At 35.6% G+C, this 20,002-nt stretch overlaps 1 protein-coding gene across 6 annotated transcripts in view; it reads left to right on the forward strand.

The window, feature by feature from the left end:
• LOC115223641 (A-agglutinin anchorage subunit) overlaps window positions 1-20,002 on the forward strand; it is a 220,059-nt gene that overhangs the window by 145,847 nt on the left and 54,210 nt on the right. For 4 of the 6 annotated variants that reach the window (XM_029794321.2, XM_029794314.2, XM_029794327.2 and 1 more), the window contains one exon: window positions 6,299-7,788. The exons of the other annotated variants lie outside the window; for them this stretch is intronic. In XM_029794321.2, coding sequence (XP_029650181.1) covers window positions 6,299-7,599 — 1,301 coding nt within the window. In that variant the 3' untranslated portion in view covers window positions 7,600-7,788. Of the gene's footprint in view, window positions 1-6,298; window positions 7,789-20,002 lie in introns of those variants that run through there. 6 annotated transcript variants of the gene reach the window in all.

The following is a 20,002-nucleotide window of genomic DNA, read 5'->3' on the forward strand; positions in this document are numbered from 1 at the left end:
AACAAACAAGATGAGGACAGATATCTGTCAAATGTAAATAATGATTTCTCCTATCATACACGCCACAACATTCACTTCTAATATTCATATTTGTGTGTGTCTAACGTCTTAGTTTGGACTTCTGTATCAAATTACAAACTATATAAATATAAAAAGTAGCAGTATTAAGTAACAGCAGATACACTGGAAAATAGTTGTTGGAACTGACAAGGAGATGAAAGAAAACTGTCCGGATATGATAATCAAGGACCAAAATATGAGAACCCGTGCTCTCTCTGATAGACATTTTAATCCATTTTGATTAAAACACTACTTCTAAAGAAGTTGAAAACAGAGCAAAGTACAAGCATATTGAATTGGAAATATGCAATATGTTGTGTATGGGAATAAAAAGTAGTTCTCATAATACATAGTCTTCTAAGTGTGAGGAAGATAAGGATGATGAACAAGAATTCATAAACCGCACCATGGCTTACGATTTTATATATGATCTGAAAAACAGCCGTAGTCGTCACGGTAAAGCACACATCCTACACGTCACTCTCTGGTTACATTAACACAACTTAGTTCAGCGCATGTTCTATTCAGTCAGTGTGCAATACCATAAAAGTTTACACTGCCAAAGAAAAGCAGCATTAAATACAGCATCACAGTGGCTAAGAGAAACAAAAGATAACATAGAAAATTAGCTCTCTTGTGAACAATAAGACTAACGCATCAGGAATATAGAATTCCACCTGGTCATACTGGGAAAACTCACAGGAAACAATTGAAAAGAAAGTAATAATGATGATGACAATGATGATGATGATAATAATAACAATAACAATAGTACTTATAATAAAAGTTTTTATTTACTTTTTGTGGTATAAATCTTGAAAGGGAGGAATAGTTTAGGAAGCTTTGATTTCATTAATGTACTTTTCTATCCTTTCAGTGATACTTCTCAGCTGAGAGTTCTTATACTTCCTTTAAGGTTAATACAACTGCTGCCTTCTTTGAAAAATGGTAGATATTGTGTTATTATATATTGCATTCATTGGAAGCAGACATAAGTGGATGTCTCACAACTTCTCTTTCATTAGCATATACATGTCTGTGTTTGTGTGTGTGGGTGTGTGTGTGTGTGGGTGTGGGTGTGTGTGTGTGTGGGTGTGTGTGTGTGTCTTGAGTAGGTGTTTCATAAATCTTTTATACCTTACTAAAAGGGCTTCAGTAGGTCTCTTGGAGGTTTTGCATTCTTTGTGCACTTCAGGAATAATTGTGTGATAATATATAGATCACTTGCAAATGATTTATTTATTGTGCTGAAGATTTCCATAAGTATTGTTAAGAACGTCCGTATTCACCAAACAGATATCTAAATAAATATCTTGAATATAATAAGTGTGATATATCAGGAGAAGACGGGGTGGAATAAATAAGATACTGTATATAGCAGCTAAAGAGCAAAGGTTTGATTTTCGATGCACAAGACCATGTGAGATTGCAAACAAAAATTTTGCTGTACCATTGTAATAATTTTTACTATATATAACACTTATATTCATAAACCATAACTTACATTATTATCATCATCAAATTCATAAACCGTGACTTCTGTTTGGTCTGTTTTATTCTAGTTTCTGCAATGATTGGCAGGTGAGAGATAAGTATCTTCTGGATAGGATAACATTTTGCTGTAATTTTCTCCGTAGTGTTCTCTAAACTGTTACATGAAGAATAAACCGTCTCTAAACACAATGAAAGGCTTGCATTGATTTTAAGAATTTATGACCTATAAGTATAGGTACTGACCCCCCCGTGTTTGCATTAGCTAATGAAAAGAAAGAAGGAAAAAGCAAGGCAACAACAAACGAAGCAGTTTGTGTTTTTATTTGTTTTTTTACTATTTTTAGTTGAAATATGACAATGTATAAAATTGAAGTTCTGCAGCAGTGTCGGTGTGTGTACATGTGTGTGTGCATCTATAAAAAGAAAAAATATCATTTAATGGGGGGGGGGTGTAGTTTTTTTTTTCCTCCTACATTTTAATTTAATTTTCAGACAACAACAACCCAATTAGTTTTATGGACTTCGCTTTAATTGAAAACATTCTTATGATTAGAAAGAATTAATAAATAATAGCATGTAAAACAATTTAATTTTCTTTTAATCAATCACAGACTGAGGTTAAGTTTGTAAGAGAAATTGCAGCAGGAATTTTTATTTTATTTCAAGGATGGATGCAGCAGATTGCTGTTTTATGAAAATCTTCAAAAGAACAAAAAACAGAGAAGAAAAAATAGAAAGACAGAAAAAAAAAATTATAAAAGAAAAAAAAAGATAATGCTTTTCTTCAAGTTACCATTAAGTCGTTTCTGAAAGTAAAAGTTAACTGTACTACTTAGAACATAAACCGTTTCCTCAAAGAATCTTGTTCACCTGGGTTCATATAATTACTAGCAACTTTAAATTCTTTTGCAAAAAAATTTTTAACTATAGATGATTCTATGGAAATATGCTGCATTGTTTACTTATCACAACCATTCCACCTTGGTAAAATACAATTGTTTTGAAAACTCTTCTTTGTATCTCATAAGTTAATCAAAATTGAGAACCTAATACATTAGTAATGTTTTTGCTCTGAACGAAAAACAAAAAGAAAGCAAGCTAATCCATTAATAATAGTGATGTCTAACATAAACAAAAGTTTAATACATCTGAGAGCAAGATTTGGAAGCTGAATGTAAAAGAACACAAATACTACAAAATATTTTATCTGTTAGTTGACTGATTCTGAGATTCATTATACTTTATTAGTAGTAGTAGCAATAGTTTTCTTAGTAAAAAGTTAACTAGAAAAGACTAAATTATTTTTTGTTAAGTGTAGAAATAAAAGTGTAATGAAATAAGAAAAAGTGTTGATATTGGTTTTACTATCGGGGATCCTGAGGATGAAGATGGTGATGAAGAGAAGATAATGGTAAAGCAGGATGATAGGGCCTTTAAAAAAAAATATCTCTGAGCAAGCATACCTAGTTTTAAGCATGATAATTTCCAAACATTAAAAGCAGTTTTGATTTGACTCTATCACTTTCCATTTCTACAAATACACATAGGCGTAGGAGTGGCTGTGTGGTAAGTAGCTTGCTTACCAACCACATGGTTCCAGGTTCAGTCCCACTGCGTGTCCCCTTGGGCAAGTGCCTTCTACTATAGCCTCAGGCCGACCAGAGCCTTGTGAGTGGATTTGGTAGACGGAAGTTGAGAGAAACCCGTCGTATATATGTATATATATATATATATATATATGTGTGTGTGTGTGTGTGTGTGTGTGTGTGTATATGTTTGTGTGTTTTTCCCCCCAACATCGCTTGACAACCGATGCTGGTGTGTTTATGTCCCCGTCACTTAGCGGTTCGGCAAAAGAGACCGATAGAATAAGTACTAGGCTTACAAAGAATAAGTCCTGGGGTCGATTTGCTGGACTAAAGGTGGTGCTCCAGCATGGCCACAGTCAAATGACTGAAACAAGTAAAAGAGTAAAGAGTAAATAAAACTAGATTAGAAAAGAATGCTATTTATTTTTGAAGAGATATAGTGGAACCTAGATAGGTTTTGAGAGATAGGATTTAGTGATCGTGTAAATATTGGTTCTGATCTTGATAGAAAATAGTGGGTGGTTTATTACTGCAAACAAAATATTGTTTAAATTGCAGTTTGCAAATATGAGTTTTTGTATCGTTACTATGCTACAAATGTGTAGAGTCAATTAAGTTCTGCTTGTTATATGATTTGTAGTTATCATCATCACTGTTCGACCATGGTCGAGACAATGGAATTTACTATGTTACGCCAGACTTCACGATCCATCATAGCATTTCGGAGGTCCTGTTGCTGGATGCCTGTATCCCTGGAGATTACATCAGGGTAGGAGAGTGTGCACCCTCTGGTATAGTGAGCAGATGGCTTCCAGAGGAGAAGAGTAGAAATTACCTCGTTTTCAGCTCTACAACAATGTCCAGCAAACTGGACTCTTCTACCTTTCACAAGAGATTATACAGGTGGTAATTTCCCATATATTTGTACTTTGGTTGGATGACGCTTCCACGAGAGATTTTGAGCTCTCATAAGGAGGCAAATGTAAGTTCCATCCAACCGCCTCTCAAGCTTCTTTGATAACGTCCAGGTTTCTGAGCCATATAGTAGAATTGGTTCGACTGTGGCTTTGAAGATTTTAAGTTTGAAATCTCTACTTAGATTTGATGACCAGATCTTATGCATATCATTACAGGCTGGCCAGGCCATACCCTTTCTAGTTTGAAAATCTTTGTAGTTATTCTGTTGTCACCAGCTGAGTTACCAGCAAAATTGATCAAAGGAGGTTTCGAACTTAGAACTTTGAGAGACTAAACCAAATTCTAAAAGGATTTTAATCTTGTAACACTATGATTTCTGCTAATCTGTTGACTTCAGTTTGGATGTAACTTAGCAGTATTTTTGTTTAAATGATTATAGCGCTAGTATACACTGGAATATTCTCTTAAAAAGAAATCTGTTTATTTGAATATTGGATAATATTCTTATCTAGAATTCTGAAAAGAAATTTAAAAATTTCGAAGAACTGTAATTAAAATTTGTAAATGACATTTTAGAACTCTTACACAGCTCGAGTTAGTTCTTAAGAATAAGAAATGTGTCGCTTTAGAAGAGGGAAGATATAAATTTTGTTGGTATCAGCTTATCAGCTTTGTGAATTACTTCAAAAAGACAGAAAAATAAACTAATGACAGAAACATCTGTTTCTTAACTAAAGCATATATATATATATATATATATATAAAGAATTCAGAAAGCAATTCTTGGTCTCAGGTATTGATAAAAATGTACTCAGTATTGTCAGGTCTCTCCTTTACTTGAATGGTGCGAACATTTCAGTAGGGGGTGGGGTGGTGGGGCTGAAAGAAAAATAGGTGGAAGATTTGATCAATTCTTTATGCTAAAGAAGTCACTATCTCCTTAGAGTCTGAAATAAAGCTAACATCAGCCAGCTAAAATAAAATTTAAACGGATGTAAAATTGATAAATAAAGGGAAATATTAAATATTGAAGTAGTTTGAATAAAGAAGTGATGCTTCTAGGACACATGTGTGCGTGTGCGTGCATGTATGTGTGTGTGTGGAGAGAGAGAGAGAGAAAGAAACAAGCATCTACATTTTGTACTTGAATAATTTAGAATAAGAGACAATTCTGGTTAAGATTATTGTCATACGCAATTGCTCTGCAGTGCAATGATGAGCTAAAGAATCATAATCAATTTATAGTTTGTATTTATCTCAATTTTCAATTAGTAAATCCAAGTTAAGATTTTTGTATATCTTTATAATCATCTTTATATTCTTGTAAGTTAGAGTTGCACCACATTCTCCTTGAATTGCACTGCCCTGCTAATTCAAAATCTATCTCTGTGAATATTATATTTGATACACTTAAAAACATGAAAGAGGAAAAAGCTAAGACACAATTAAATTTCCTTTAGTAGATGGAAAGAGTTTATTTAATTACCTCGAATAAGAGAGACTCCTCTTTAAACGTAAGCTGTTATCGATGAGAAGAGTGCATGTACCACAAAGCACATATCACGTACGTTTACATTATCTAGATGAAGAGAGTTAAAAACCATTCTCGTATTCAGCTGTTACTTTAAACTTCAGCTGGAATTATAAGTTGGAGGCTTCAAAACTCTAAGATAAGGATAATGTGAAAGTTTCATGCGAAATGCAAATTGATGTTGTAATTTTGTGCAAATGTTTCCATTACTATGCTTTCCAGTGTCCCCACCAACCAACTTTTTTAAGACCCTATAAACTTTGCGTTGAACACTTTATAAATTTTATATTTCTATTCTATGATGATGACAACAACGATGATGATGATGATGATTCTTCATTGAGCTCCATAATTACTTGTTTTGAAATCTGTCAAAGCAAAGCAGGAGCATTATTATTATTATTATGATTATTATTATTGTTATTATTATTATTATTATTATAATTATTACTATTATTATTATTTTATTATTATTTTTATTATTATTATTACTATTATTATTATTATTATTACTATTATTATAATTTCTAAATCAAATAAACTTCTCTGTAGAATATTCTGATAATCCCATTTCATTCTAGTTAAATCAAGTTAAGTTTTCTATGAATGACTCCCAAGTATGTTACATTAAATAAAGCTAAGTAAGTTTTTCCTTTACACTTTCTATAGTTGGCACAAATTATTTACACATTTTCTTCTCTTATAGACATGAAAACTCCTGTTGGTAGTGTGGGACAGTTTGTTGACCAAAGCATAGCCAAAGTGGAGCCCATAAGCAGTATGAAACACTTGGTTGGCCATGTAGACACCACTACAGTAGAGTCAGTTGTGAGTGGGGTGAAGTTGGTTCACCAAATAGTCCCCAAGAGAGAATCAACTTCGGCCTGTGAAGACCAGGGCTCAGAAATTCATCTTTCTTATTCACATAAAGATAACTCAAAGAATAAGAATCCAAACGCTGATTTGTTTTGTTCGGCACCAGGTTCTTTTCAACCTCCTTTCTCAAACCCTCAAACAACTGTTAAACCACATTTATCTCCAAAATCCAAATCCAGCATTTCAACACCGACATTCAATTCTAATTTAACACGGCAGCTAATTCTCCGTAGAACTGCTAGTCCCTCAATGAAGGTTTTTAGGAAAACTTTAAACAAAGCACTTAGACTTTCCTATCAAAAAGCATCCAATTTTAACATTAAGGGGTTAAGTACTGATATGAAATCCCCGAATATAAAATTCTCGAATCCATATTTTAAACCATCAGAGTCAGTTACCACTGAAACTTCATTAACCGCAGAAAGGAACCATGACATTACCAACAGAACTCATATTCTTACTTTGCCCAAAAAAGATGATTTTGTGTATTGCCCAACCAATCAAGGAATATCAGATTTATCGCAAGTATTAAGTGCTCAAAAATCCATTAAATCCACATTGCCATTATCTTCTCCAGCTCACAAATTGAACCAAACCATGATGAAGGTACCGAACAGGTCATCACTCAAATCTACATTGTATCAGTCTAAATACAAAGTAGGGAACTCATTGAGTCAGATTTCTTCTCCATTACCAACAGTGTCGCATGAAAAAATAAACGATTTTATATCTCAACAAGCTCCAGCCACTTTTAAAACTATCGAATCGATTGACCTTACCATTGACAATGACAACTTCCCCCGCAGACGCCGTTCGAATGCCATTTACCGTTCCCAGTTTTTGTGCACAACTTGTGGGAAATATTTCACTCGGAAATCATCTCTGAATGAGCACAAGAAGGATGTTCATGAGAAAACAAACGACAAATTTATCTGCTGCATATGTAGTAAACGCTTCACCCGTCCACAACATTTACGCGATCACATGAACATTCATTACATGTGTAAGCCACACAAGTGCACAAGCTGTGGTCATAAATTTTTCAACAAAATCAGTTTACTCCGTCATAAACGGAAGTGTTATTCAGATCAATCCATTTCTGCCGCTGAACAGACAGTTACAGCAATATAGCACTTATCTTTTGTACGAAGAGAGAAATCGAGAGAGAGAAAGCGAGAGAGAGAGAGAGAGATGTTTATCTGGTGCCAGAGGATATTTCTTCAGTATAGCATTCTAAGAACACTGATGAAATACCTCCTTGTCAGTAACTTGAATATCGTTTTCCTCCCTAAGGAAATAAAGGCTAATTTTGATAATATATATTTTGTTTTTCTGTTATTTTTTTTCTATTCCATTTCGTAAAAAGCAATGTGTATACGGGTGTTTGTGTGTGTATTGAATGTAAACTAAAACAGAGAAAATATAAAATTAAAACAAAGAAAATTTAGCAGTAGGTTTATACTAATACACATGTATTTCTTTTAGCAATGAATATTTTTTTTTGTGATGTTTAAAAAAATACATTGCAGTTAAAAAAACAGAAGCATCTTTAATGATAGAAATTTTTATTCTTTTATTTTGTGTCTCCTAATTTTTTTAGAATAATTTTTTACTGCACTTATTTTTCATTAATCTCTCAATAACAATGATGAAAATTGAAGTTATATATATGTGTATGTATTTATGTATCATCATGTATGTATGTATATATGTATATGTATGTATATATATATATATGTGTATATATATATATATATATATATGTCTATATATATAAATATATATGTGTATATATAAATATATATATGTGTGTATATGTATATATATAAATATATATATATATGTGTGTATATGTATATATAAATATATATACATATGTATATATGTATATATATATATATATGTGTATATGTATATATATATATATATATATATATATATATATATATATATATATATATGTATATAAATATCTTTGTGTGTATATATATATGTATATATCTATATGTATGTGTATATATATCTATATATATATATATATATATATATATAATATATATATATATATATATATATACATACAGGTATATATATATGGTATGTATATATATTAGATATGCTAGACTAGCTATAAACATGGATTTAGTGTGATTTAATAAGATTTTCTGAAAGAAATTCTTTTTGCTGTATTCTTTGACTATGATGTAGTATCACTAATCTGGATTAAAAGTTCCACACTATCTCTTACAATTAAGTAAAACGAATGCAGGAAAAAAAAATAAAAAACAAAAAGAAATCAAGAATTAGTATAGGGTGTGTGTGTGTGTGTGTGTTTATTGCAAGTCTGTCTTCTCAGATCTCACATAACCTTGTGCTGAGTATTTCAGTATTTATACATAGCAAATCAAACCAAATTACATTAATAACTAATATACTTATACCAACACATACTAATCCTTATATTAGTTAGAGGGGGAAAAACTTTTTTGACTTGGTAAGAGCCATGAAATTTATTTTTGCTGTAATATTTAATACGAAATATACACTTACTATGCCATATACTCTTTCACTATCTTACTGGTTTCACTCATTTGACTGTGGCCATGCTGGAGCACCGCCTTTAGTCGAGCAATTCGACCCTAGGACTTATTCTTTGTAAGCCTAGTACTTATTCTATCGGTCTCTTTTGCCGAACCACTAAGTGACGGGGACGTAAACACACCAGCATCAGTTGTCAAGCGATGTTGTGGGGGGACAACCACAGACACACACACACACACACACACATATACATATATATGACAGGCTTCTTTAAGTTTCTGTCTACCAAATCCACTCACAAGGCTTTGGTCAACCCGAGGCTATAGTAGAAGACACTTGCCCAAGATGACATGCAGTGAGACTGAACCCGGAACCATGTGATTCGTAAGCAAGATACTTACCACACAGCCACTCCTATGCATATAGTTTATTTTCAAAAGGTAAAAATGGTTAAAACAAAACATATTTAGTGGGGTTTTTTAATGTATATATAGGCACAAGTGTGGCTGTGTAATAAGAAGCTTACTTTCCAGCCATAATGGTTCCAGGTTCAGTGCTCACTTCATGACACCTTAGGAAAGTGACTTCTATTATAGCTTTGAGCTAACTAAAGTCTTGTGAGTGGATTTAGTTGACAGAAACTGTAAGAAGCCTGTCGTGTGTATGCGTCTTTGAGTCTGTGTTTATCCACACTTGACAGCTGGTGTTGGTATGTTTCTGTCCCTCTCACTTAACAGTTTGGCAAAAGAGACATATAGATTAAGTATCAGGCTTTTAAAATAAGCACTGGGGTTGAGCCATTCAGCTAGAAATTTTTCAAGGTGATGCTCCAGCATGGCTGCAGTCTAATGACCGAAATAAATCAAAGAATATCATCATCATCATCATCATCATCATTTAACTTCCATTGTCCATGCTGGAATGGGTTGGACGGTTTGACCAGGGCTGGTAAGCTGGAAGGCTGCACAGGACTCCAGTCTGATTTGGGGGTATGGTTTTCTACGGCTGGATGCCCTTCCTAACACCAACCACTTTGTGAGTGTAATAGGTGCTTTTATGTGCCACCAGCACAGGTGCCATTTGTGTGACACCAGCATATGCCATGAGTCCGATTTTGCTTGGCTTGATGGGTCTTCTTCTAAAGCATGACATAATGCCAAAGGTTTCGATCGTATAAAAAGCGTTGTAGTTCACTTGAAGCATTGTAATATTGGAGAAAGTAAAAGAGAGAGAAAATAGAGAGCTTCTGACAATGTGAGAAGTTTTATAAAACCCTTACATTTCAGGTGCAAAGGCCCTTCAGAAGAAGAAAAACAGTCTGGGAAACATCCAGTTTTGCAGGTTCCGTTAACCCATTCAAATCCCCAAGAATTATATAACAGCAACAGTTACTCTAATTAATACTCCAAGTGTTGAAGTAAACAAACTTCCACCTGTTGTTGTAGGTTATTCACCATCTGTAGGATGATGTGACAGCATTATCTTAATAGCACTAGTAGTAGTAGTAGTAGTAGTAGTAGTAGTAGTAGTAGTAGTAGTCACCTATCAAATGTTACCAGCTGTCCGAGTGTTGGTGTAAGCAAATTTCCAACTGTTGTTGTAGTCAGTAGTTCCCAAACTTTTACAGGCTGCTGTGCCCTTGGCACCCAGGCCTCATTCCTAGTGCCCCCTCATACTCGCCACCACAAATATAGACCACTTTCTGCAGCAAATTCAAAACAACTGTATTCCAGAAATTAAGCTTAAACCTAATTAGCCAATTAATATATTTTTTTTTACATCTCTCATCCCATTTTGGCCACCCCATTATCATCCAACTTTTTTTCAATGCCCTGCTGGATCTTTCCACTGCCCCAAACGAGGCAGTATTGCCCACTTTGGGAACCACTGTTGCAGGCCATCACCATCTGGGATGTGATAGCATTATATTAATATTAGTATTAGTAGTAGTAGCAGTCACCCTCCAAGTGTTGCCAGCTCTCCGAGTGTTGATGTAAACAAACCTCCAGCTGTTGTTGTTGGCCGTCCACCCTCTGTTGTATGGTATTGGTTTTAGTTACTGTGATGAAGTCATAGAAGCCACTGGCTCAAGTCCAATTGACTGTTAATTTGGGGGTTGAGTCAGTGGACCAGTAGAGCCTCTTTTGTAAGTAAACTGCTGGTGTTCCACTCCGAGGCTAGTATGGATGTGTCTGTCTCCTTGGTGGTGTTGCCACATCTGGTCAGGTGGTTGTGGAAGGTGAGCGCATCGGCAGTGGCAGTGAGATGCTCCTTAATTCAGACATGGAGTGGTTGTGCTGTGCTACCTTTGTAGTGGTTGTTGCTTTTGGAGTATCGTATTTGGTATATTTATTTCTTTACTACCCACAAGGGGCTAAACACAGAGAGGACAAACAAGGACAGACAAAGAGATTAAGTCGATTATATCGACCCCCAGTGCATAACTGGTACTTATTTAATCGACCCCAAGAGGATGAAAGGCAAAGTCGATCTCGGCAGAATTTGAACTCAAAACATAATGACAGACGAAATACCGCTAAGCATTTCGCCCGGCATTCTAATGCTTCTGCCAGCTCACTGCCTTTTTGGTATATTACACACTTGTTAGTGTCACAAATGGGGCAGTTCGTTAGTGTGCAGGGCTGTTGTACTGCAGATGACCACCTCATTGATAGGTGTTCACAAAGGGACGGTCCTGAATGGGCTGACCAAATGTCAAGTCCTTCTGTGCAGATAGCCTTGTTGATGGCAGAAGTGGTCTTCTCATTGAAGTGGGGAATCATTCAGGAAACAGGTTTTAGAGAGATCATTCTTTCTTGTGATGCTTAGCTGTTCTGTTTTCTCTTCTGCAGATGAGACATTAGACATATACCAAAGAGAGTAGAACACATGGTCCACAGTAATTTGCATAAATGATATGGAATAAGCTAAGAGAAATAAATTCAGAGTGGCTTGTGGCACATACTTGAACAACAACAACAAATAAGAGTATATTAATATTTTGCCTGTCTTGTATTCCAAATGTGATATGCCAGACATATTCTCTTGGAATTCTTGCATCAAATGTGATACACATTCCCAACTTTTTGAGTCACCAGAGTAACTTGAGACTTATGAAAGAAAAGCTTTATACTACACAGAACATACATTGCCATTGTGTGACACCTTGAGTAAGTGTCTTCTACTATTGCCTCGGGCCAACCAAAAGCCTTGTGAGTGGATTTGGTAAATGGAAACTTAAGGAAGCCTGCCCTATATATATGTGCATGTGAGTGTGAGTGTCTTTGTGACTGTGTTTTCCCCCTCCCCACCACTGCATGACAGCCTGTGTTGGTGTGTTTATGCCTCCATAACTTAGCAGTTCAGCCAAAGAAGCTGATACATCAGGCTTAAAAATACTAAAATCCTTCCAAGCATTGCTCCAGCATGGCTGCTGTCTAATGACTGAAACAAATTTAAGATAAAAGATATAAAGCATGGGTTAACTAGAAGTCTGAAAAGAAGTGTGGACATTTAGGACAAACTTATGAAAATGCTTTGGACAGGCAGAAGGTTAAGTAGTATACAAGATTAATTCTAGATTTATTGAAAACTAGCAGTATCGCTCAGCGTTCCTCGGGTTTGTTTCGACCCTTTGGAATTGGAATTTTTGAAAAGCAAAAACTTTGCATTATGTAGCTTGTTATTCTCTTTAAGTGAACATTTTTCTGGTTGAAATACACCGAAAAATGGCGACACATCAGTAAAAAAATCGTAAAAACTAGGGATTTTCATAGAAAAAAAGCACCTTTTTGATGTAAATAATTTTTGGTGTTAACATGGTCCGATTTGAATTTTTTCTTCTACGGAAGGAAGAGCAAGCCTTCTATCATACACTCAATTTTGGTCAACTTGTGCCGCAGGGTCTTGGAGGAGATAGAGTTAGTTGAAGGCTACCAAACCTGCCATACACAGACAACTTCAGCTTTATATATAGAGAAATTTTCTTCACTTCTTCCTTTTGTATATATTCAAGTATCTTATCTCCCCTTTTTTATTTGGAGTTGCTACTTGTTGCTGCCAAATGATTGAACTCTGAAGTGGGAGATATTTTCAATTAATCAAAATTTTATCTTGTATTCTATTGAATTCACCCTTATGTATTTGATGTTCCTATACATACCATTAACCATTGAGTTATTTTCTTCGGCTCATTTTCATTTCATTTATGCAAATTAATTCGTGTTATCCTGCTTCAGTCATGTAAATCACTCTATTGCTATCTTTTCTCCACATATAAATTAAACTGTCAATTATGCTTGTCATTCCTTCTTACACCTCTTACATCAACCTACTGTCATTGAAAATTTCACTCTCGCTCTTTTTTTCCGTTTGCCTCTCTGATCAAGTCAAACAGATAAACATCTTAAGACTTCCTCCCACTTTCATTTTACTGCTTCTCTCACCTCACTCCTTCATTGACTCTATCTCCCGAGCTTGACAATGAATAAGCATTCACAGCTAATTTACTTTATATGGATGATATCTAACATAAGCACAAGGCCACAAATTTGGTGCATTATATCCTATTGAGTTAAATTAACTGGATTGGTTGTGTCTCTTTTACTCTTTTTTTACTCTTTTTTCTTGTTTCAGTCATTTGACTGCGGCGATGCTGGAGCACCGCCTTTAGTCGAGCAAATCGACCCCGGGACTTATTCTTTGTAAGCCTAGTACTTATTCTATCGGTCTCTTTTCTGCCGAACCGCTAAGTGACGGGGACGTAAACACACCAGCATCGGTTGTCAAGCAATGCTAGGAGAACAAACACACACACACACACTTATATATATATATACATATATACGACAGGCTTCTTTCAGTTTCCGTCTACCAAATCCACTCACAAGGCATTGGTCGGCCCGGGGCTATAGCAGAAGACACTTGCCCAAAATGCCACGCAGTGGGACTGAACCTGGAACCATGTGGTTGGTTAGCAAGCTACTTACCAAACAGCCACTCCTGCACCTGTCTGGGGAGAGTCATTTTCTTTTTGGGCCTTATAACACACTCAACGGTAAAATTTCCCCTTTTTTCTTATTTTTATTCTCCTAAAATTTCCGTTGCGTCTTGCAACCTTTTCAATAGTCAAAACTAGTGTGTTAAATTATAAGGCACAAAAAGAAAATTACTCTCCCCAGACACAACAGAATATGCTTCAACACACAAACTCATATAAAGAATCTTGCAAACCAAATCCAAAAACGAACTGGATTGGTGTTTTATTTTATTTACTATGGCAGAATGAAGGGCAAATTTGACCCCTGCGGGTTTTCAAAAAGAGATGTGACTAGTTATGGATATGGATTTTATTCAGCTTTCTTTTCATTCTGCCCTCCGTCCCACATTTTCTCTCCTTTTCTCATATTTTTCTCTCATTTTTTTGCTCTTTCTCAGAGAACAGCTATGTTTTACTTTGAATCTGAAAGACTGCAGGACAGTACAGGGCATGCTATACAAGCTCTTCTGACTATTGTACTACTGGAGCATGTAGTTGCATATTATAGATTATACTGTTGTATCAGAACATGTAGTAGATTTTTGTAGCGTTTATTTAAATTTTGTTTTTACTTAATGATTATATATATATATATTTTATTTATGCGCCCTTTTCAAGCCTAGCCAGGCTCATGGGCCCTGTTTCCTGGTTTCTATGGCATATGTGTGCACCCCAATTGGATGGGACGCCAGTCCATCGCAGCATTACTCAAGAAACAGGAAGAGAGCGAGAGAAAGTTGTGGCAAAAGAGTACAACAGGGGTCACCACCATCCCCTGCCAGAGCCTCGTGGAGCTTTTAGGTGTTTTCGCTCAATAAACACACAACGCCTGATCTGGGAATCGAAACCGCAATCCTCCAACCACGAGTCCGCTGCCCTAGATACTGGGCCATTGCGCCTCTACATGATATATATATGTATGCATATATCTATGTGATGCTCCCTCTTTCTTTCTCATCTCACTTTCTAGGTAGACAATCCATGTATTCACCTCTTCAGCAAATCACCTACTCCTCTCCCCTCTATCATAGTTTCTATCATAGTTTCTATGGCATATGTGTGCACCCCAATTGGATGGGACGCCAGTCCATCGCAACATTACTCAAGAAACAGGAAGAGAGCGAGAGAAAGTTGGGGCAAAACAGTACAACAGGGGTCACCACCATCCCCTGCCAGAGCCTCGTGGAGCTTTTAGGTGTTTTCGCTCAATAAACACACAACGCCTGGTCTGGGAATCGAAACCGCAATCCTCCGACCATGATATCTGCTGCCCTCTTTCTTTCTCATCTCACTTTCTAGATAGATAACCCATGTATTCACCTCTTCAGCAAATCACCTACTCCTCTCCCCTCTATCATAGTTTCTTATTCCTCCAGGGTCTTATCTTGTAGGTACTTTGTGACCTCACCAGTTTCAGTGCTATGTAAAAAGCACCCAGTACACTTTGTTAAGTGGTTGGCATTAGGAAGGGCATCCAGCTGTAAAAACCATGCCAAAGCAGACAGGGAACCTAGCAGAGGCCTTTGGCTCGTCGGTTCTTGTCAAACAGTCCAACCCATGCCAGCATAGAAAAGAAGAAGTTAAATGCTGATGATGCTGATGATGATAATGATGGGCTTCTTTCAGTTTCCACCTACCAATTTTGTTATAGTAAAAAAGACACCAGCTCACAGCATCCACATAATGAGACCAAACCTGTAATGAAATGATTCCAGAGCAAACTTTTTAACCATACAGCCTTACCTGTGCCTTCTTTCCTATCTATCTGCATCCATCTATCAATCCACAATACTTATTACTAATATACATAGGGGAATAATTCTGCATGTTTTTCCCCCTCATAAAATGATTCCAAAATCAGCTTACACCTTGTATGATAATGACAATTTTTTGGTTATTTTACCTTGATTTCTAAGTCCATCTTAGGCTACCTTTTTATAAACAGTAGTGCTTTTCCATTACGTTCTTGCTAAATTTTCTTTTCAAAATTATAGTACATTACATGCCATATGACATCAAAATATGGTAGATGTTAGAATGTAATCTCCGGCACCATATTTATCCATTTATGAATTTATTATCAAAGTAAGATGATTAGACTCACAGAAAACGTCGAAAGTCGATGCATTTTAGATATCTGTAAAATCCTCTTCGTATTTTTATGGTATTTGATTATGAATATTTAATCAGCTGTAAGATGGCATATGTGTACACACACACATGCTAATACACATGCATTGATATATTAAATGCGTTGGACACAAGAACTTTTTTTTTTCTTGTAAAGAAAAATGATTGATCTGGCAAAATAGAAAAAAGTTAGTGATACATAATTTATTAATTTTGGAGAAAGAAAGGACATATTTACATAATTCTCATTATTCATTAGTGCTTTTATTGTTTTGCTTTATGCACTAATAGCATTTTTTCTGACTCTTTAACATTCTGAGTTCAAATACTATGAAGGTCAGCTTTGCTTTTCATCCTTTTAGGCTCAATAAATTCAGTACCAGTTGAGCACTGGGGTCAGTGTAATCACCTTTCACCTACCCTAGGCGTAGGAGTGGCTGTGTGTTAAGTAGCTTACTTACCAACCATGTGGTTCTGGGTTCAGTCCCACTGTGTGGCACCTTCGGAAAGTGTCTTCTACTATAGCCTTGAGCTGACCAAAGCCTTGTGAGTGGATTTGGTAGACAGAAACTTAAAGAAACCGATTGTATATATGTGTGTGTATATATATATATATATATGTGTGTGTGTGTGTGTGTGTGTGTGTGTATGTGCTTGTCCTGCCAACATCGCTTGACAACCAATGCTGGTGTGTTTACGTCCCCGTAACTTAGTGGTTAGGCAAAAGAGACTGATAGAATAAGTATTAGGCTTACAATGAATAAGTCCTGGGATCGATTTGCAAGACTAGAGGCGTTGCTCCAGCATGGCCACAGTCAAATGACTGAAACAAGTAAAAGAGTACCCTCAAAATTACTGGCCTTGTACCAGAATCAGAAAGAAAGATTAGGGATTGGTTGGGTCAAGAAAAACAGGCATTCCATTGGTTATGTGGAATAAAGCATCTTGCTCAAGGACACAATGTTCCACCAGGAATTGAACACATGACCTTACAATTCTGAACTGAATGCCCTAACCACATGCCTTCTCTTATGGTTGGTTCAACAAACCACTTGTTTAAATACTTTATTGAACCTTTCAATTGATGTTTCATTGATTGGAGTTCAAATCGTGACAGGAGGTGACTTTGTGTTTTATTCTTTAACCGTTTTGTGACTTTCTTTCATATGGAATTGATAACCTGTGTGTCTCTATTAATTTTGAAAGCAATGAAGGCTTCGATTGCTTTTAATAAAATAACTTTTTCCATTATTTCATATCTGAAGCCAATGTTTAAAGCATAACCTTTCTCTGTTTACCTTTCACTGCAACCACTGTTGACTAAACCACCTTGAGCAGTGGTGCTGGTGGTGATGGTGCTGGTGGTGGAGGACAAACACACACATACAAACACATGTGTACACACACACACACAAACACATGCGTACACACACACACGCAATAGGCTTCCAAACTCTCTGTGTACCAAGTTCACTCACAAACCATTGGTTAGCCTGGGGGCTATAGTAGAAGGCATTTGCTCAAGGTGCTGTGCAGTGAGACTGGGCCCAAATCTACATGACTGAAAAGTGGGCTTGTTAACCACACAGCCATGCTTGCATCTATAAATCATCATCATCATCATCATCATCATCATCATCAAACACAGGACATTACTGTCTTGAGTTCTAGAACAGACTGGATTGGTTACTTGGTTCCCATGTGTATAGGTGACTGGTACCACAACATCCCCCATTAAATGGAATGCCAGTCCCTTGCAGGTTCTCTTATTTACAGGTGAGTGGACTGGAGCAAAGAAATATTGTACTCCAAAACACAACCCATCGCTTAGTCTGGGAATTAAAGTTATGTTCTTCCAACCATGGATGTAAGACCCTGTCCATTAGGCCATGTGTTTACACACAGTCAAAATATTATGACCATAAACCTTTATATTCTTTTATTCTTTTATTTGTTTCAGTCATTTGATTATGACCATGCGTATTCTTTGTAAGCCTAGTACTTATTCTATTGGTCTCTTTTGCTGAACCACTAAATTACAAGGACTCAAACACACCAACATCAGTTGTCAAGCAATGGTGGAGGGGGAACAAGCATAGATGCAAACACAAATATAAGCATGTAGGAATCTTGTTTGCTTGCTTGCAATGCTACCCAGCCAAACTGGTGCATAATGGGAAAATATTGTGAATCAACTTCCTGCTGAAATGTAAATATGAATGAAATAAAACAATTTCGCATAAATTGGACAAGTGGTTGTGAAGATATTAGGGGTTTTGGGAGGTATAAATAACCAAAACTGTGCATTATGGGAAGATATTCTGAAATTAAACTTAACCACTCTTACCTTTCGATTAGACACTGCGATTGACAACAAAGATATGCGATTTATTTTTTACAGTAAATGTATCTATTTTCGCTTTTGTTAAACACAATATTTCATTCATTTAGAAATATTTTTAAGTGAATGGGATTTCAAAAATGTAAGTTGTTTGTACAGTGAGTATTTATATTTTAGCTATCTTTAAACAGACAATATCTTAATGGTTTTTTAAAATTATTTTCAAGTGAGTGCTATTACAAAAATTTCTTTTAGCATACAGTAAATATTTTGTAAAAGAGCTCGTAACCTTGGTGTGAAATAATTTTTTCCATAGGTTTTTTTCAAGTGCATCCAGTGTATCTCACCTCCAAAGATTTAACTGCTAATTCTAGCACACCCTGCTACCATGTAACAGCTATTTGCGATAAAGGGCCTGAAATACCTGTTATGTGGTTGCAGGGCATGCAAGAAATAGCAGCCAAATCTTTTCTTTTCTGGGGAAAGGCGACGTTTGCATGTGATTTCGATGTCACATTTGTTGAAAGCATGCAAAATAACCTGGGAAAGAAAATAAACCTACAAAACAAAACTCTGTTGCTGGGAAACTCAGACTTCCCCAGTGACCTAACTGGTCACGAGTAGTCTAGTAATGCATTAAAAGTCAACTTCAATCTTGCTTGCTTGCTTGCAATGTTACTCAGCCAAAGTGGTACATAATGGGAAAATACTATAAATTAAGTTGTCCCTCAAATGTTAATACAAACAGAATAAAAGAAGTTTAGTGTAAATTGGACAAATGGTTTTTGAAACATTAGTGGTTTTGGGGCTATAAATACCCAAAATGGTGCATTATGGGAAAATATTCCAAAATTAACTTAATCCTGAAAGGGAAGAAACTCTTACCTTTTGATTAGACACAGTGACTTGACAACGAAAAAATAGTTGTTTTTTACAGTAAATGTTTCTATTTCTGCTTTTGTTAAACACAATATTTTATTTATTTAGGAATATTTTTAAGTGAAATAATTTCAAAAATGTAAGTGGTTTGCACAGTAAGTATTTATATTTTAGCTTTCTTTAAACAAACAATATTTCAATGGTTTTTAAAATTATTTTCAAGTGAATACCATTACAAAAATTTGTTTTGGCATATTTAAAATATATTTTAAAGTGAAAATGATTTGAAAAGTATTGTAAATATTTTGTAAAAGACCCGTTCGTAAACTTGGTGTAAAATAATTTTTTCCATAGGATTTTTTCAAGTGCATTCAATGTATCTCACCCCCAAAGATTTGACTGCTACAACTTAGCAGCTATTTGTGATAAAGGACCCAAAATATTTGTTATGTGGTAGTAGGGCATGCAAGAAATAGCAGCCAAATGTTTTTTTTTCTGTGGAAAGGAGCTGTTTACACATGATTTCAAGGTCACATTTGTTGAAATCATGTGAAATAACCCGAAAAAACCCATGGAGGAAAACTCTGTTGCTGGGAATCTCAGAC

Source organism: Octopus sinensis, linkage group LG2, assembly GCF_006345805.1.
Source record: "Octopus sinensis linkage group LG2, ASM634580v1, whole genome shotgun sequence".
In the NCBI taxonomy this organism is placed as follows: Eukaryota; Metazoa; Mollusca; class Cephalopoda; order Octopoda; family Octopodidae; genus Octopus; species Octopus sinensis.